This window comes from Salvia hispanica, chromosome 6, assembly GCF_029641045.1.
Source record: "Salvia hispanica isolate PSC_SH4W2 chromosome 6, Shi_PSC_v1, whole genome shotgun sequence".
NCBI classification, from domain to species: Eukaryota; Viridiplantae; Streptophyta; class Magnoliopsida; order Lamiales; family Lamiaceae; genus Salvia; species Salvia hispanica.
The window spans coordinates 20,408,763-20,429,695 of NC_142697.1; the positions used below are offsets into that span (position 1 = coordinate 20,408,763).

A 20,933-nucleotide genomic window follows, 5' to 3' on the forward strand; every position below is an offset into this window, starting at 1 on the left:
GTTTATGGTTTTACGTGAAATACATGATGTTCGAAGATTTTGCCTTATTTATATTCAATTATGTGATCTTGAATATATGATGATAAATAATGTCCAACAATTACCTCCAAGCAATAATATTGTCTCTTAATTAGTTGGATATAAACCATTAGCAGCAACTAAAAATGATTTATGTTGTCTTTGGTACATGATCTGAAGGTGTGAAATTGGAATTAGAATCCCCAAATCCAAATTCAATGTTTAGTACCATAAAAATATTTGAATTTGAAATTGAATTGTAATTCCAAATCTTTCAATTCCACAATTTGAATTTCATATTAAAAGTGGAAAATTAGAATTTCAAATAGACATAAAATTAGATAATTTCATTATACACACCTAACATATTTCACACACACTTCACACACCACACACATTCCATATACTACACGCCTCACACACTTCACACATTACACACACTTCACACACCACACACACTTCACGCACTAACATACATTTCACACACTACACACACTTTCACACACTACAAACACTTCACACCCTACGAACATTACACACTTTATACATTTCAAGCATCCGATTTTTTTATTTATTTTATTTTTTAGATCTGAACCGGATCAAATCAAAAAATTGAATCTTGCAAAAATTGTAAATTGAACTAAACCTAAAAACTGAAAATTCGAACCAAATTTGAAATTTCAGTTTATGAATAGTGTGTGTAGCGTGTTTATTTTGTGTATAACGTGTGTGTATATTGTCTGCAGTGTGTGTATTTTGTATATAATTGATTCACTTGGATTTTACATGGTTTTAGAGGGTAGTTTTACTTGGTTTTGATCATATATTGTGTAACGCCCCACTTTTTTCAAACCCTAGTTTTCGGGTTATAAAATTTTTGCATTAAATGCCTTTAATGCTATGATATGTGGATTAATTGATGAGTAATTAATTACATGATGTCTTTGTGACCTAATTGCGTATGAGAGTTGAGTTTGAGTTGAATAGTCAACTTGTTGAAAATATGACGTGGCTATTGAATAGTCAAAGATGTGGAAAATATGACGTGGCCGTTGAAAGGTCAATGCGTTGAGAAAATGAAGTGAAAGTAAAGAAATGATTGATTTGGTGTGAATATTTGATGCGGAATAATATAATGGGAAATTGGTCTCTAAAACCATGAACTTTGCCTAAAATTTGGTATTTCCCATGAACTTTGAAATTGGTATATAATATCACGAACTTTGCATTTTGTTTGGTATTTCCCACGGCATGTTTATTACTATATTTGACTAACTTACGAGGCTTTTATCATACTTGACACAATTAAATCAACGTGGTTTTCAACGTGACTTTTTATGCTACATGTTATGAACTTAAAAAGTGATTTCAAATATTATAAAACATATCATGGTTGCCTATGTTAAATAAGATTTTGATGAAAATATCTTATTTGAGTGAGTTCGGGAAATACCAAACAAAATGCAAAGTTCGTGATATTATATACCAATTTCAAAGTTTATGGGAAATACCAAATTTTAGGCAAAGTTCATGGTTTTAGAGACCAATTTCCCTAATATAATTGTGGTGAATTATTTTCCTAAGGGATGAGTGAGAATTAAATAGGAGCATTATTTAATCATGTGGAATTTTCGATCCCTCCTATTTTTATTTGGAGAAGGAATCATATTTTTCTTGGATTTAATTATTTGTTTGGGATAATTATCCAAATTAAATCCAAAGTCCAATTATTCTTTAATTCCACCTGGGAATTTTCGAAACCCACCCTATTACTTGAGATTTTCGAAAATCTCATATATTAGGGAAGAAGGAATTATTTACTATATTATTTGATCTCTTATTTATTCTCTTCCATGAATAAATATAAATATGCTAGAATATCTTACCATATCTTGCCATATCTAAGAAGATATTGTCATATCCTAATTAAATTAGGATTTGAATTTAAATTCCTTGTGGGAGAGGCATAAAAATCGCCTACTACTATTATTTGGGGAGGATTTTATTATTTTATTATGCTCCGTGATATATTATTCTACTCCGTGAAATATTTGAATTAAATCATATGCTAATTAAATAGCCTAGAATTTTCGAATTTCCCTTAATTCTCTCCAAAATCACGCCAACTTCTACTATCAAATCTCTCCATATCTTCTCAAATCTATAATTTATTTAATTAAAGATATTATATCCTACACTCTATAAATAAGAGAGAAACCTAAACCTAGAGTCAGATAAAAATCGCCCCACTCCTCCCAAATTTTCGAAATCCCTCTCTCCCACTCTCTCCTAAAATTCTTCTACTTTCTTCAAGATTTCTTCATCAATTGAGAAGAATCCAAGTTGAAGTTCAAGAATTTATTGAAGAATCAAGGCTATAACTTGTTTCTACCGTTCGTTCTTTTGGAAAAGGTATTTTCTATACTAATCTTTCTTCTTCTACCGATCAATCGGTGCTCTTGAGTCCACATGCATTTAGATTGAGTGAAGGGGAATTAAATTGATGAACTTGGGATGCATGTGATAAGTGTGTGTGTGTGACCGAGTGTGTGTGTGTGTGTGCACGCCTCAGAAGGCGTGCACATGTGTTGTGTTCGTGTGTGTGTAGAACACTCATGCGCGACACGATTTGATGGTGAATTTGGAGTTGTTATTCGAATAAAAATGATATGCTAATCGTACCTTGATTTTGGATGATGATATTAAAGATTTATCGATGGGAAAAAGGGAAACGTGGGAACATGCATGATTTGAAATCAATGTTCGAAACTGATTTGTGATACGCCTAATTTAAAGGTGATACTTCGCGCTCTCAGCGTGATAAACGAGGAGAAGAGAATACTTTCGAGCTAAGCCGACGAGGTGGGCTTTCTTTTAAAATAAGGACATTGTCCTAAACTGATGTTGATGAGAATGAAATATGTGTTATCATGCCTTGATTTGTTTTGTCGTGCCTATCCCTCGTGACTATGCCACTATTGATTTAATCGAATTCGGATCCTTGTAGAGCCGCAAACTCTACTTGGATTAGTGTACACCAATGTTAGACCGAGTGCTGGCGTACGGGTCGGCCGGTCTAGTGACCTGGATTGCGGCCACATTCCTTGTCATGTAGAATGAGGATATGGTAAACGTCGATGTGAAAAATGGTTGCGCGACCGTGATATTTGATAAAGAATATATTGTGGTGCCTCGGGCCTTTCTAAAGATAAAACCCCAATGGACACTTGAAAATGGCATGATAACTATTTTTGTGATAAAACTGTTTTCGGCAATGAGTCCACTGAGTATGATTATAGTACTCAGCCCTGCATGTGTTTTCCCTATGTGCAGGTTGAGCAGTGACGAGCGGGCGGCGGTGTTGAGTAGGAAATAATAACATGATCTGTTGAAACTTTATGTGTCGTTGTGTCTCCATACATAGCTTCACTTCTCTCTTGATCGCTTCCGCTAAAACATGAAAACTTGTGATCTTTTGGTTGGGTTGAATTATTTTATTTCGTGGGAGTATTTTGGATATGAAACAGTTGAGATTGTTCTGGAACTTTGCTATTTCGGAGCATTTATTGTGATAGCCTTTTTGTTGGATTCCATTGCTAAGGCGTTATTCTTCTCCCATTTAATTGTTCATTAAATGCTCTGGTAAATTACCTTTAAATGAGACCTTAACCTATGATCTTTGTTGCATTTAAGTCTTCCTAGATAGCGATCGTCATTATTATTGTACCCTAGAATGGCGGGTTGTTACATATTGTGTACTTTGACGCATGGTTATAGTTACTTCTCTATGATATTGGTATTTTGACCATTTTGTGAAGAATGTGTAGAAAAATGTACAAAATATGTGGATGTGCAGCAGCTTTGGTTTGAGACAGTTTTTCTGGAGATTTTGAAATCCAATCAGTCCAGATTGCATACCATTCTCTTCGTCTTTGAAAGAGCTTCACCTAGATATCTTAAACGTCTCAATCGGAGTTCGGTAGAAGAAGTTATGGTCGTCTTACAAATACTGTGTGCAACAATGACATAGCTGGCTACCCGCCGGGTTCGCATGCAAACGAACCTGGCGACCCGCCAGTAAAACACAGGAAAAACGCCATAGGCAACTGGCAACTCGCCAGCTTCGACGCACAACGAACCTGGCGACCCGCCAGATTCGACCGACAGCTTATTTCGCGCCCAAAATCATCCCTGGGTATATATATATATATATATGCCTAGGAAACACCTCCCAACACATTCTACACGCCTCCTACCCCAAAATTCCCAGTTTTCCACCTAGAAAGAAGAGAAGAACGATCAGAGGACGAGTATTCATCGCAAGATTGAAGACGAGGCCTCCAATCCACCCAATCCAATTCCAGGAGTTCATATTTTAGTTTTGTCTTAGTTCAAACAATGTTTTTGAATAGTTCTTTGACTTTTGTGATGAACATGGGTAGCTAAACCATTAGTAGAGTTCTATGGGGGAGATACAATGATTCTTATGTTTAATTGATTTCTTTTTTCTATGTCTTGGCTCATGTGGTTTTTTTGACTTTTCTTGTGCTTATACATTTATTTGACTGATCATCTAATAAATGCATGTGGATTTTACTATAATACTCGGGAGATGAGTAGTTTAATTTGAAAGAAGAGATGTTGACGTCTTTGCCAATATAATTGGGAAATTTGAGCCTTTGAATGAAACTAAGTATCTTAGGAGCTTTTATGAGCTGTTACCTTAGTTCTAGGTTAAAATGTACAAATTGTATGCTTCGGGAGAAGATATAGTTTTACCTTAGTGATAGCTTAATAACCCTTGAGACCCTTTGTTGGCATAATTTGGAAATTAGTCGAGCATAGGATAGTTGTTATCGATCCCGTAGGATTCTACCTTCCCAATTCTTGATCTATATCCGTTACCTTTCTCTTGCGTTTATTTGTCTAAATTGTTTTTATTTGCTTTATGCTTTGCTTTCAAGTAGATTTAGAAAACTAAAACTTTCCGATTCTTCTAGATAGTAGTTAAGGTTGACTCGTGATACTTAGGTTAACACTCATTGTCTATGTGGATACGATACTCTTGCTTACTATTTGCTACAATAGCCCCATACACTTGCGGGTATATTTGTGTTTAAAATAAGTTGAGTCAATAATGTGTGTAGTGTGTGTATCATGTGCAGTGTGTACTTTGTGTATAGTGTGTGTATTTTGTGTATAGTGTGTGCAGTGTGTATATTTTGTGTGTAGTGTGTATTTTGTGTAGTGTGCGGAATGTGTATATTTTGTGTATAGTGTGTGTGCAGTGTGTGTATTTTTTGTATAGCGTGTCTAGAGTGTGCAGTGTGTATTTGTGTATAGTATATGTATTTTGTGTAAAGTATGTGTGAGTGTGTATTTTGTGTATAGTGTGTGTGCACAAATTCTTCAAATTCAATTTTTTATTAAACTTTATTTTACCAAACTTAGGATTTAGAATTGAATAAAGTTAGTGCAGTGTGTGTATTTGTGTATACTAATTTTTTATTGCTTAAGATTTAGCAACAGTCGCATTTGTGCACGTTCTTGTACGAATTGCTTTCACCTGAAGCAAGTTTCATTAATGATCGACTAAATAACAATCATTACAATGAATCAGATAATAATCTATGTTTCCATCTTTACAAGTTACAACCACACTCAATGTCTCATGCATGCTCTCGAGAATTGTTGATACTATTTGTGTCTTGGTTATTATAGACGGCTTGATTAGTGGTGGAGTAGTATTTGTGAGGTCAAGGTTATTTTCAAATCTCATCTTAATTTGAAGGTGTGTATCAACTATCAAATATAGTAGTGTCTTTTTTCCATTTGAACAGAAAAAATAATGGAATATAATATGTTTGGTATTGTTTTTTAAATAATTCAACACATGACAAATTGCATTATTTTTTCTATTACTCTCTTCCTCGGTCCGTAAAAAATGTGCAATATTAATTCTTTGTGATATGAATTCAAATAAATCGTCGTAATGTAGTTGTACATATTAATAATCATTGGAAGAAAAGGTAGCTATACGTATACATGAATTCTGTTATGAGTCATGCTAGTTTATTTTTTAATAAAAGACATGTGAATGTATATACTATATAAAAAGATGGATATGACTCATTTTACCAAGAAAGTAAATTCTACGTCTTTTAATGACACATTTTATAGCAATTAATGCAGAATCTTGATAAGCACCAAGAGCAACAAATTAAAGCAGTACTCCCTCCGTCCCTGATTAAGAGTCATACTTTTACATTTCGATCCGTCCCTAATTAAGAGTCATATTTCATTTTTACTATAAATAGTAAGTAGGTCTCACATTCCACTAACTCAATTCACTCACATTTTTATTATAAATTCACTCACATTTTTATTATAAAACCAATATAAAAAATGGGTCTCACATTCCACTAACTTTTTCAGCCAATTTTTCTTTACTTTTCTTAAAACTCATGTCCGATCAAAGTGTGACTTTTAATCGGGGACGGAGGGAGTAACTTATAAAACATGCAACATGAATACCTTGCAACTTCAATGTGATGTCTCCAAAATATATATAAATAAGTAATGATCACTTTCCCATTTATTTATGAATTAATAGTATTAATTACTTATGCTATGCACATGTATTGAATTAACTTTACTTATGCTGTAAACATGTATTGAATTAATTTTACTTATACTACACACATGTAATATTGATTGAGTTATAGAATCGAAGTGGTGAACTATATTTTATCTAATTACTTAAGACTTTGATCAACACTTGGTCCATATTATTAGTTCAACTTTACACAATTTCAACCAAACAATAAAACATATTGTCGGCCAAAGCTTGAATGAACTTTTAAGAATAAAGAGCATCCGGTCAAGTTTCTCTTTCCCTTTTTCTTTTTGGATACATGCAATACCAAATATTTGAACCCTAGTAGTACTATATTTCCGAAAAATTAAACTACTACTGTATAAACAGTTAAATACCATAAAATGCAACATTAACACGGATTTATTCACACAACTATATCATTCTAATATTTGTAATCACGCCATTCTCAATCGTGGTTTTAGCCAAGTTTGTTCACCTATTAATTATTATCACACATGCTCCATTTATTCCACTTTAGGAGTCTCATTTGAGTTCGGCACAAATTTTAAGATATATAAAAAAAAGTTGGTGAGAAAATAGTGAAATACGGGTCTACTTTTATGGAGTAATATTAGTTTTATAATAAAATGTGAATGAAAAATAATTACTGCAAAAGGTTAGTGGAACATAAAGATTATTACTATTTATTGGATATTCCAATTAAAATTCCTAAAGTGAATCACCAAAAAATGATAAACATGGGACAGAGGAAATATTAATTTTCTCTTAAAACTCGGAGATCTCAAAAAATATAAATGGAGGTACTATAGTTTGTAAGATTTTAAAATCCTAGTACTACTAGATTCGAATAAAATTATAGTACTGCATATTTACAATTATTAAGCCTAATTTTCGTCGAATTTTTATTGTTATAAAATAGTGTTTCCATATATCAATATTTATAGTTTAAATTTGCTGTTTCCAACTAGTAGTGATAGTCTCGATGTATGACATCGATGCTAGTATATCCGCACTGAACTACTATTATCCATTGGAATGCAGTGACAACGAGCTTGAAGTTGACTGCTCCATTTGCATTTATGTTAGCAGTAATTTATAATTAGCATCATTAACTTCTAATTATCATTTTTATTAATGTGAATTGAGTATCCCAGAAATCTCCAAAAACAAAAAACACGGCCATTTTATAACTGGAAGATCTAGATTCTAGGCGCTAAACATTCATCTCTGATTTCCTCTTTTGATTCTATGGAGAAGATGCGCCAATGGGGCAGCCAGTCCGGCGGTTCATCCCCGGCGCGTCCCCACCACTCTCGCTCCTCCTCCGCCAGCGGCATTTCCACCATCAAGCGCACTCAGAACTACGCCGCCAAAGCCGCCGCTCAGCGCCTGGCTCAGGTCATGGCCTCGCAGGCTGCCGACGATGACGACGACGCTGCCGTCGGGGACAATGATGCTGATTTCGGACTCCGATTCAATCCTCCTCTTCCGCTATCTCTCTCCAGGCCGCCTCTTAACACTAATGGAGCTACCAACGGCACTAAGATTATTAGATCTTCCTCCGATGCGGTAATTTTTTATCGTGTGCTTCTTCTAATTCCAAAATTACTTTATCACTTGCTTTTGTGCATTTTAGCTGCATTTGAATTCTCGTGTTAGCAATGTTGAGATGCGGTTTAATAGTATAACTGCATTTTCTTCTGCTTTTTTAGCTGGATTCTTTGAGGAATCACCTGCTACTGGGGGATTGTTGTTTGGAAACATAAATGTGGAAAAATCGTCCCATAGCGAGATCTCTGAGATTTTATGCCTAGATTGTGCCAGAGAGGGGCATTTTGTTGCAGAGGAACCATAATTTGATGCTAATTTGAGGTTTTTTTTTCTTCCTGTGATTGTTTGGAATATTGTTTTGTTAGGTTACTCGCGACTTATTGGAAATTCAACCACCACGATCAACTTCAACAGGAAGGCCGTCAATGTCAACTAGAACAGTGCCGTCTGTACCTCCTAGTAGGCCTTCTGTGAAAACTCCTACACCTATTCCGGCAATTGATCCTCCTAGCAGCCGGCAGAGAGAAAAGAAGTACCCAGAATCCATCTTTTGATGCTTTGAGTCTTTGCTAGTTTCCGTATTTCAATTGGAAAATATTCTCCTTTAGAAAAGTTCTGGGATAACTAACTTCGTCCTTGCATGATCATTACATCATTCTACAGTTCCATTAGCTTCTTAAATCAGAATTTTAGTGCATCAACTATCTACTCATACAATGTAGAATCTATTTGATATGAACTGATCACTGATGTGTACAGATATTAACTGCAGATTCTCACCAGATATAGGACAACAAAATCTGAGAGATGCTGGAGATGGGCGTGCTTCTTCTGCACTTCGTGATGAAGTATGTTTGGCACATCCACACTTTAGCTGTATAGATCTTAAAAAATCTGGGGTTTTTAGGTTGTATATTCTCAAACTAATATCTACTTCTTAACAGCTTGATATGCTGCAAGAAGAAAATGAAAATATTGTTGAGAAGGTCTGTCCGTCTTTTATAACCAGCATTGCTCTTATTCCCTAATGCAAGTCTAACAATGTTTATTTATTTGTCTGATTTGGATTTTACAGCTCAGACTTGCAGAGGAGAGTTGGGAAGCAGCTGAAGCAAGAGTCAAGGAGCTTGAGAAACAGGTGATGCATTCTCCATTCCATTTACTTTTATTGCAAGTAAATCTTCGCAAAATATTTAGTACTGTATGTGATTGTGTTGTTAAGTAAATTCGAATCTGATTAGGACTTGGGAGAAATGAAGAGGAATATGTAGCAACCTTGAAAGAGACCATATTTACCTTCATTAGCTCTTTGCACTCAAAATTGTGGGTGTTTGTTTACCTTTTGGAATTATCACTACCCAGATGATTTATTCGAATAACATAGGAAATGCATCAAGCAATCTGTCTCTAAGAATTATCCTGATAAGGTGGTTTCCTGATTGTGAGTTACTGTTGTAACTTTATGTCTTATATTAATAACTTTGAACCAGTAATAAACAATGATATTCAATCTGAAAGCAGGTTTACTTATTCTTTATTGTCAAGCTTGTTTGGCCTTATTCTTTCTATTCTAGATGTTGGTCTTTAGAAATTAGATGGAATGCTAACTTATCCAATTCGGCCATGTCTTGGGGGCAATCTAGAATGAAGAAATGGAGTCAATACTCCATAGTTTAATAGGACAGAGTTTACCAAGGGTCCAATTTTGGAAACTCTTGCATCCTGAAAGTTATGTATACTATCAGTTTTGGATCCTAAGAGTCTAAGACTCCTGCATTAACTTCTCCAGTGACCAGTCTGGGGCTATGGCTGCTCATTCATAATATGCCCTTAGTTTCAAATCGCTATTTTTTTTTCTAAATAAGATTGAAACCTACTGATCATACCTATGTTTCATTCTGTATTTCAGACAACTTAAACTTAATTCTAGTTGTATTTTACTCCCTCTGTCCAAAAAAAAAATAGTCTCATTTGTGGATGGCACGGGTTTTAATGCGTAACTGGTAAAGTATGAGAGAAAGAGAAAAAATTGTGAGAAAGTTTCCATAAATAGAAACGAGACTAATTTTGGTGGACGAACCAAAATGGAAAAATTTGACTGTTTTTCGTGGATGGAGGTAGTAAATTTTTTACTTGTTGAGTACCTTGACATATCAAATGTACTCTTCAGGTAGCTGCTCTTGGAGAAGGAGTTTCTTTGGAAGCTAAACTTTTGAGCAGGTATATTATCTATTAACAACAAAAACCTCCATTATGCCACCTTTTTCTCCGTTCTCAATATGCTAATATTGCACATTGATAATGTACAGAAAGGAAGCAGCATTGCGTCAAAGAGAGGTGACTTTCTTTTATTATCTTCACTTCACTTTAGTCTTATTACATGGACTGTTTTGTCCCCTAAGACAAATTGATTTGAAATGGCTTTGTTTATACCTTTATGAATTTTGTTTGTTCTAAAATTGATCTAGGCTGCTCTTAAAGAGGCTAGGCGTGCAAAAGATGACGTGGAAGTGTCATCATTGCAATCTGATATTAAGGTGAGGAAGGTTAGCTTAGACTTGTTTAGAAATACTAGTGCAGCATACTGCTTTTACAAATGTTACCCCATTACTGATTCAGCTGGCAAAAAAAGAGTCTGCGGCTGTTGCTGAACAACTGCGTGGAACTGAGTCTGAAGTTAAAGCTCTTCGCTCAATGACACAAAGAATTGTTTTGACCCAACATGAAATGGTAGGTGGCTACTACTCTATGAAAAGTACAAACTACCTGCCAATCTTTTCTAAAATTTATATTTGCAGGAAGATGTTGTTCTTAAAAGGTGCTGGCTGGCTAGATATTGGGGCTTAGCTGCTAAACTTGGTAATCCAACATATTGAAATTTGAATATGTGTTCATATCTTTTGTATGGGAATTATTTTGCCTTATCTCTGAATGCATGATTAAAATTAGTGACCAAGCTTTTGAATATTAGTTGAGTTTTCTATATACTTCTTCAACTATGTCCTAAGGTTATGGCATATCATGACAAACGGCTAAGCTGAATTTGGAACCTAGACTGTTTGGACTTTATTAAGGGAAGCAAACCTTCAGAAAAGAGAGATGAAAAGTTTATTTACTGATAATCTAATATTCCTTTTCTTCCCTAAACATTTTTCTTCTTGTTTCTTTGGGTATGCTTACCTCATTGAAATGTTCTATTCCTGCACTTGCTAGAGTTTATTATAACCTTTCATGACCCCTCCCATCCACATTGTTTTTTGGTTATCCGGGGATACTGCGTCTTTTCGTTGATGTTAATAGTTCCATCCTTGGAGCACTTGGTTGGCTTATATAAATTCATAGCTAGCACTTTCTGGGTAAAAATATAAAGCAAACAATTACAGTTGATTGCTATTAATTGTTACCTTCTTATTCTTCCACCCAAACAGGCATATGTGCTGATATCGCTGCATCAAAGCATGAATACTGGTCGTCTTTGGCACCTCTTCCTTTGGAGATTGTCCTATCCGCTGGACAGAAGGCTAAGGAAGAACGTTGGGATAAAGGCTAGTTATCTCTTGCTGATTTTCTGCTTCTTACCTGTAAAAGCAATCCAAGCCAAGAGATTTTAGGTGTTCCCTTACACTTTGGAATTTATCAGCTTTGTTCTTGCCTGATGATATGCAGGTCATAACAACTCACAAAGAAGCAAACTTGTTGAAGATTTTGATCTTACTGGAGATGGAAACATTGAGAGCACCCTAGCAGTTGAAATGGGCTTAAGAGAACTTGCTTCTTTGAAGGTTTACTCTAAAAATGGCCAGAACTTGCATATTTATTTTTACTGGACTCTAGTTGCTTTCTTATGAATTTATTACTCAGTGGTTTGAGTTTACACTCCTTTATTTTAATATATGCTAAGAATATTTCAGAATAAGTTATTTCTGAAATATAAACTTTTATCCTAAGAGGACCTGATCTGAAGATGTCCTTTAGTGTTTAACATCTATCCACCTCTTGAGGACTATTTTTGAGAAAATGTTGCAAAAATGCATGTAAAGTTTTTTTTCTACTGTTTCATGGAAAATGTGAGTCATAATACTTGGGCAAAGGGATTATATTTTATCTAGTAAGGTTTCTGGAGCAATTTCCATTTCCTTCCAAATGTAAGTCTTGCTTAATTTTGGAATAAAGATCTTGCAGTTGCTTTATCTGGGTGTTTGGACAGGTGATTTGACCTTTTTATTTTTTTTTATAACAATTGTCATTTAGGTTGAAGAATCTGTTGTTCTTGCGTTTGCTCAACAAAGAAGACACAACTCCACTAAGACTTCAATTCCAGGTTTGTTCTTAGTATCTGTAATTTATGGATCTAATTGTTCTCCTTCTCAGACCAAAAACCTTTTTGTTCTCGCGTAACTTCTTCTTCAATTTTCAAATTGAAGATTTTCTTTCAAGCCTGTATTTTCTCTCCTAAAACTAGATTTGGTGCATAATCAAATCTGTCAGTCTTGCCTAGGAAAATTTCATTAGTACTGGAAATATTATCTTTGTTAAGCTAGCCATTTACTTGATCTATTTGTCATGGTTGTTTTCTGAAGCTCATAAAGTATGATAATTGTTAGTACTGGAAACGTTAAAGCTAGCATGAGCTTACATCTCACAATGAGTGCGTTAAAAAGATGTTTAGTTTTATTTTTACTCTCTCCATATTTTCTGAACTTTCTGATTCGGCAGATTTGAGGTCACCAATTGATCCGAAGTATACGGAAGCATTCGGTAAGCTCCTATGGTCCCTTACTGTGCAGTTCACTATTGGATCTCAGCCCTGACATACTTTTCTTGTTTCTACCGTGGGACCTCACTTCCACATATACCTTCATGAGTTATATCAAATTATAAATTTAGAGACAAATCTGGAAGAATATGAATATGGTGAAAAAAATGGAAATCCAAGTTTGCCTTTGTGGGATGAATTACCTTATATAGCTTGAACCTCTATTGTAGTGTTGAGAATCCAAGTTTTCTTTCATTAATTAGGAAGACGTCTTTAATTATGTCCGTAGTTACACTTTCTGAAAAATTATGTTATGTATATGCCAAACTTCTGATGGCAATTCTAATAAAATTTTGAAAGTGTGTTCTACCATTTTAATAAGAACTACATTCCATGTATCAATATTTATAGGATTGACTTCAACCATCTTCTGAAATGTTAGGGGAGGGTTTAAGTAAAGTCATGCAATATCTTGGTGATTTTAATGATATTGGACTACAAAGACCACTTGGGGTTATTTGGGACAGATACGGTGAATAGTTAAAAGGTGTTTAATCATAATGTGACCAGCCTCAGGGAGGGCTCATTATGATTTGGATAAACCTCAAGGGAAGTTTATGAAATTTTGGGGTGCAATCATGACGCAACCAGCCTCCCCTGAGACTCATTAGTCATTATATTTATGATTTAGATAAACCTCAAGAGATGTTTGGCTCATGGTGCAGTGCTCACAGATGTATCTAATAGTAATAGTAATCAAATTATTTTTTGTGTACCTTATCCATCAAATTTGATGACGATTGATGATTAATAATAAATATAAACTCTCCCATTTATTGCTTTTATCTTACAGAACTGAGCGCAGAGGAATCTGAGGATGTACTCTTCAAAGAGGTTTGTCCATCTCTGTATGCAGTTACTACTTGTTCTTTAAAGTTTTTAAATAAAAGGTCTCGACTTGGTGGGTGAGCAAGTCATTTTGAGAAGTTGCAGTATCCTGCATTGATTCCTCTGATGGTGCACTACAGGCATGGCTTACATACTTTTGGAGAAGAGCTAAAGCTTATGGTATAGAGGAAGAGAAAGCTAAGAAGAGACTCGAGTTCTGGATCAGCCGTAGTGGGAAAGCACCAACTTCGCACGATGCCTTTAACGGTGAGTTTTATCATCCTCTCACATGTTGTACAACTGGTTTTCTATAATCACATCATCTACTGAAGTACACACCCCATTTAAAACTTGCACTTGGAATGAGCCATGTGGTAACTATGAATGCAGTGGAGCAAGGTCTAATGGAGCTGCGGAAATTGGCAATCGAGCCGAGACTGTGGGAAGCATCGCGCAAGGAACTAGAGCAGGATGCCTCCCTTCTTAACTGACCAAAATCTCCTACTGCATAGCGTAAAAGCGCTAGATGGTGTAAATTGTACGAGTGAGATGCTTTTGGAGATGTAAATATGAGGCATTTTCTAGTCATATATGGATGTTATATTCTGTTTACCTGAAACTAGTTTGGATCTTTTTATTCGAATATATATCAATTTCATTCTCGGAAAAACACATTCTTCCGTTACTATAAAAATTTGTCTAGTAGATCCTCATATTATTTGTTTATTTCATTAAGTACTTATATTTGTTTCGCATAACTAAAAAAAAGAATCTTTTAATATACCGTTAACAATTGAGGCTATAAAACCCAAGCTACTATTATAATTCACGAGGATTTACTGAAACAATAGGTCTGATTGACTGAAAATAATAGTCTGATTGATTGAACTATCGAAACGCCGGCGAATCGATTCCACCAATAATCCTTCAGTTATAATAGAGACTTCATTAGGATGGAAAAATTGTCATTTTAGATAGAGATCCACGATGGCTTTAGGCCAGTCACAGGCTAGCCACTCTCTCCATGTCACGTCATCAGCACTAAAAATCCACCTGCCACATCATTATTTTAATCAAATAGGCTAGCCGCAATAAAAATAATTCAAAAACAACTACATTTACGGAATTAAATTTACGATAAATTACTAAATTAAATTTATGAGACATATACGGGAAAATTCATTAATTTCATTTTTAAAAAACTACATTCGTTTTAGAAAAAAATTACATAATAAAGAAAAAAACTATCGTCGTACAGTCTTCCGTGTCACAACTCTTCAATTATATCCTTTTGGAGTTGAATATGAGCATCAACTTGGCGTATGTCTGCATGTGCCTGGAGACGGCCGGCTTCATCGTGAGGTACCCCCCTTCGTACGTTGAGGGTGGCCACGCCGTGGCTTGGACCGGCTGCATCAGTATCGTCATTGGCCCAATTAGTCAGTTGCACGCCTTCGTCTTCGACGATCATGTTGTGCAGGATAATGCAAGCGTACATTATATCAGCAATGCATTTGACATCTCACAAACGCGTTGGACCCTTAATTGCCGCCCATCGAGACTGGAGCACACCAAATGCGCGCTCCACGTCCTTGCGCGCCGACTTCTGCTGTTCCGCAAAGTAGGCCTTCCTGTCATCATTTGCGTGCCTAATCGTCTTCACAAAGACAGGCCACTTCCCATCCGCCAAGTAGTAGCCCATATCATGCCGGTTGCCGTTGGCCACAAATGAGACGGTCGGACCGATGCCCTGGCACTTCTCGTTGAAGAGGGGCGACGAGTTGAGGACGTTGAGGTCGTTGTTCGACCCGGCTACCCCAAAATAAGCATGACAGATCCACAGTCGGTAATCAGCTACGGCCTCGAGGATCATCGTGGGATTCTTTCCCTTGTAGCCGGTCGTGTAGGCCCCCTTCCAGGCAGTTGGACAGTTCTTCCACTCCCAATGCATACAATCTATGCTGCCTAACATCCCGAGGAACCCATGCTGCTCCCCGTGCATCTGCATCAGATTCTGACAATCTTGGGGGTAGGGCTTCGAAGGTACTGATCATGGAAATTTTAAATCACGCTCTGACAGAAAAACTTCAGACATTCCAAAGCAGTCGTCTCACCGATGTGGAGGTACTCATCCCACATGTCTGCCGCGCCTCCGTAGGCCAATTGCCTGATTACCATCGTGCACTTTTGAATAGGGGTTTGGCCGGGTCTGCCAACTGCATCGTGCCTGAAGCGGAAATACAGATATCGACGCTCCAAAGCGTCAACAATACGCATAAACAACTCCCTGCGCTATCTAAAACACCGCCTGAACATGTTTGCGTTAAACCGCGGGTCCGGAGCGAAGTAGTCGTCATATAGCCGTTGATGTGCAGCTACGTGATGCCGATCAATCACTGTTCGGCGGGTGGACAACGGATCGAGGGCGAGGTATCGCATGCTGTTCGACCCTTTGCATATACCGCTATATCTCGCGGTTCATGTAGGCCTCCATAGCCTTGTTCATCCTCCGTTCGTACTCCTCAGCATCCCCACCACTACCACCACTACTACCACCCGCGTTACTCATCGCTCGATGTTGCTCTTGTACAGAAATTTAGAGAGTGATAAAACTCGTTAAAACAAGTGGTGCAAATGAAAATGAAACTAAAATCGCGTATATATAGTGTTTCAAAAAATTTTAAAAAATAAAAATAAAAAATTGCGCTGGCCGATCACTCGTCGATCGACACGCCACAATGGCGGCCAGCGCCTGGAAATCGGCGTGCGCTCACCTGTTTTTTCGCTGAAATGTCGCTGGCCGGTTTCAATGATTCGGCTAGCTGATGCGCTAGCCGCCATTGTGGATGCTCTTACAAGTGGAGGCTGTGCAACTGATATTTACTCTACTACTCCATATACAAGTACCACTCTTGAAGTTGTTGAAAATTTGCAAACAAACTATGACAAGAATAAATCTGATGAATTTCAAGCTGTTGTTTTATGTTGTGGGTCTAAACCCAAATCTTGTTTCACTATGGTAGCATTCAGTTGCCATGACTAAGTATCATGAGACTATCCATCTAGGATTAAGTTATGGGATTATTTTAGTTGTAGGGGGAGGCTATGACTAAATATTATGAAACTATCTATCTAAAATTAAGTTGTAGGGTTTAATCTTGTGAACCAAACATGATACATCTTTAATCATGAAATTTAATCTTGGCGACCGAACACCCCTCAGTAATATAATAATAGTATCAACACGCAAATATTTAGATCATCTTATCTCTAAATCTTATTCCCATTTTATTAAATGTTGCAATATAAATATATGTGGATATGGCGTGGTAATATTAGTGTCTGGTACACTTATTACAATCAAGAAAAAGGAAATAAAGAAAGATCATATTCATAGCAAGACTATATGTAAATGATATACTCCCTCCGTCCCGCTTAAGATGACACGTTTTCCTTTTTAGTTTGTCCCAACTAAGATGACACATTTCCTTTTTTGGTAACTTTCTCTCTTCAATTAATACACTCAACCACTTTTTTCTCACCTCCTATTAAAATATCCATCTATCTTCATCTCTCTACTTTAATACCTACAACCACCTTCTCTCTCTCCAATTAAACACTTTAACCAATAACTCCTAAAATCCCGTGCCGGCTAAGCAATGTGTCATCTTAGCCGGGACGGAGGGAGTAGTAGTAAATGCACATGAATTGTGTAGACATGAAATCTAAGGCGTGAAATTAAAGATGGTGAAAAGCCCATCATTTCATTGTTGACACAATCATCTGCTGCTGCAACTGCTACTCTCCAATTTCCAATTTTTTTTTCTTTTACTTTTTCGACTGAATTGGAAGGTGTCTCAGGCGCATTATTTATATATAAAGAGTAGCATACTGTTTTTTTTGGTCGAATACCAAAAAAGATATGATTATCTCTTTCAAGATTATAATATATTTCTATAGCATTTAGACATGAAATTTCAATATTTTTATCTAGCAACAAATCTCTAATATTGGCAAGCACTGATGCTCGTTTAATTTTCCACTTTAAGCAACTATTTTTAGTTGGCAATGTTGCTGTTGGGTCTCCTTTTAACATACATACATAGTTGCATTGTTGTCAAATTGATATTGTGGGGCTGTCTAATGCTTGTTGACCATTGATAAAAGAGTAATTTGCTGGTATATTCCTAAATTTTTCACTAGATTTGGTTTTGCATAACAGTTTTAAAATCTGTTTATAAATTATCAAGCTATGGATTTTTTTTTCCAATTAAACTATTGATTTTTTTCTAATTTTATATGCTATTGTGTTTGATTTACCCCAAATTATGGTTTTAGGATTCATAATTACGGTTTTTTAGTGAAGTATTGTGTTTTATTGGTGTGCATTTGCAGAAATACTAAGAATTTTAGAAATAAAGAATCTTGGAACTCAGTGTGGAAGGAGAAGCTTTCTAGTCTACACACAATTGCAACTGATGCTGCAACAGTGTGAAAGAGTCTTGACCTTGAATCGAATAAATCCCACTTCAAAAAAGTGGATCTTTTTTAGATTTATTGTAAATGTATGTCCTAACTTTTTTCACAAGACAACAAGAGAACAAGCGAAGAGCGGGGACTACAACTACAATTGCAGTCTGCAAGAAATCAGACCCCAGTTTTTTCCATTCCCTTTTATCATATCCTTGTTCATTCATACAGCTCACGTTGTGAAACCAGTTTTATTCTTTCTTCATCTCACATCACATTCAAATAATCTCCAAAGCGACTAAAGCTAAATCAATCATGGCTTTGAATTTGGCCATGGCTGCCAATGTAAAGATCGTAGCTTTTTTCGCTTTATTGGCACATTCAGCTAAGTGTCATTCCTCATCTTCTTCTCTGTCAGCTGCTGACAGAATATCTGAGCTTCCTGGGCAGCCCCGGGTTAGCTTCCACCAATATTCTGGCTACGTATCTGTTGATCAAAATGAGGAGAGAGCTCTGTTTTACTATTTTGTTGAAGCTGAGATTGATCCTGCGTCGAAGCCTCTTGTTCTATGGTTGAATGGAGGTCACATTTCTCACTCTGTGTGTGTGTGTCTGTGTGTTTATGATAGTAGTTTGAATGGTGTGATTATTGACAGGTCCTGGTTGTTCATCTTTGGGAGTTGGGGCATTTTCTGAAAATGGGCCTTTTAGGCCAAGTGGAAATGGACTGGTCAGGAATGAGCATAGCTGGAATAGAGGTTTCATTCAATCTTCAACATATCTTTGCTTCACTCATTTTGTGGCATTTGATTTGTGTGATGCTCTGCAGAAGCAAATGTCTTGTATTTGGAGTCACCCATTGGAGTAGGTTTTTCTTATGCTGCCAATTCATCTTCTTATGAAGGTGTAAATGACAAAATCACAGGCATGTCTCCATGCATGTATATTGTTGCTTTTATAATTTTTTGTTCCATTTTAGGAGATGGGAAGTATCTGTAATTAATATTCTAAAATCTAGCTCTGTGTTATAGCTCGTGACAACTTGGTATTTCTGCAAAACTGGTTCCTTAAATTCCCACAATACAAGGACAGAAGCTTGTATATCACAGGAGAGAGCTATGCTGGTAGTACCCTCCAAAAAGAATATATTTTTTTCAATAGAATAAAATTGTGAGGTGGAATGATTCCTAACAAGTTTTAGTTACTCTTAGGCCACTATATTCCCCAGCTAGCAGAGCTGATGCTCCAATTCAACAAAAAGAGAAAAGAATTCAATCTCAAAGGAATTGCAGTGAGTTTTGCTCAAACAGAATTCCCATCTTGTTTCAAGATCAATAATTTGTAATGTACTTATAATCTATAATGTAGCTAGGGAATCCAGTACTAGAATATGGAACAGACTTCAACTCAAGGGCTGAATTCTTCTGGTCTCATGGCCTAATATCCGATACAACGTACAGAATGTTCACTTCTGCCTGCAATTATTCGCGATATGTGAGCGAATACTACAGAGGCTCTCTCTCCCCGATCTGCACCAAGGTGATGAGCCTTGTCACAACTGAAACCAGCAAATTTGTTGACAAATACGATGTCACTCTCGATGTCTGCATCCCATCCGTGCTCGCTCAGTCCAAAGCCCTTGCTCCTCAGGTTAGAGTCCCAGTTTTTTAGGGCCTCTAACTGTCTTACTGCATTTGCAAGTCTGAATTGCGCGTTTCTTCTGTGCAGCAAGTCACTGAGAGCATAGATGTGTGTGTGGAGGACGAGACTCTGAATTACTTGAACAGGAAAGATGTTCAGAAGGCCCTTCATGCGCGCCTCGTTGGACTCAACCGGTGGCTCGTCTGCAGCAAGTAATAATCCTTGTTGTTCATAAACGTACCTCCCACATGCACACACGATGCAGAACAGGATTCTGAACTTTTTGTGACAACCTTGTTTCAGTATTTTGGATTATGAACCACTTGATCTCGAGATACCTACAATCAACGTTGTGGGGAGAATAATTCAGGCTGGAATCCCTATTTTGGTGTACAGTGGAGATCAAGATTCAGTCATACCTTTAACTGGAAGTCGAAGGCTCGTTCACAGACTGGCACGGCTGTTGAAGCTGCGTTCAACTACGCCTTACAGGGTGTGGTTTGCTGGGATGCAGGTGAAATTCTCTCTTGAGTGAATCAATCAATATAGTGTGTTCCTGGTTAACATGTCTGAGTGATGATGCTCATCTCAGGTTGGAGGGTGGACTCAGGTCTACGACAACAACCTCTCGTTTGCAACAATCCGAGGGGCGTCTCATGAAGCTCCATTTTCTCAGCCGAAGAGATCCCTTGTGCTGTTCAAAGCGTTTCTGGAAGGCAGGCCTCTACCTCAAGAATTTTAGAGAACATCTCAGATTCAAATTGTAAGTAGTTAAACTGTTGAGTGATGATGTTAAAGAATTTACATTTGTTAATTTGTTTGGTTTCTGGAAATCAAGATTTGTAAGAATGAAGAAATGGTGTGTGCCAATTGGTGGCAGTTTTTGTCAGAAGATGGAAGTGTATTTTTAGTGCTGATGAAATTGCAAATTCAAACAAAATAATCAACTTTCTGAAACTAGATATTTAATTGAAAAGAAGGCCAGCAATA

General features: G+C 36.6%; 2 protein-coding genes across 2 annotated transcripts; both read left to right on the top strand.

Annotated features, from left to right (window-relative positions):
* The first annotated feature begins 7,746 nt into the window (after positions 1-7,746).
* LOC125207848 (coiled-coil domain-containing protein SCD2-like) lies at positions 7,747-14,526 on the top strand. The gene is made up of 17 exons (XM_048107349.2): positions 7,747-8,206; positions 8,554-8,720; positions 8,961-9,036; positions 9,133-9,174; positions 9,264-9,326; positions 10,359-10,408; positions 10,498-10,525; positions 10,657-10,725; positions 10,808-10,918; positions 10,987-11,047; positions 11,617-11,733; positions 11,855-11,970; positions 12,440-12,509; positions 12,905-12,946; positions 13,798-13,838; positions 13,973-14,099; positions 14,223-14,526. The coding sequence occupies exons 1-17, from the start codon at positions 7,886-7,888 to the stop codon at positions 14,321-14,323; spliced, it is 1,602 nt and encodes a 533-aa protein (XP_047963306.1). The 5' UTR covers positions 7,747-7,885; the 3' UTR covers positions 14,324-14,526.
* Positions 14,527-18,197: 3,671 nt separating this feature from the next.
* On the top strand, positions 18,198-20,865 carry LOC125207849 (serine carboxypeptidase-like 45). The gene is made up of 9 exons (XM_048107350.2): positions 18,198-18,885; positions 18,959-19,060; positions 19,132-19,227; positions 19,334-19,426; positions 19,514-19,593; positions 19,671-19,952; positions 20,031-20,155; positions 20,247-20,457; positions 20,536-20,865. Exons 1-9 carry the CDS (start codon positions 18,618-18,620, stop codon positions 20,683-20,685), a joined length of 1,407 nt encoding a protein of 468 aa, XP_047963307.1. The 5' UTR covers positions 18,198-18,617; the 3' UTR covers positions 20,686-20,865.
* Positions 20,866-20,933: the final 68 nt, after the last annotated feature.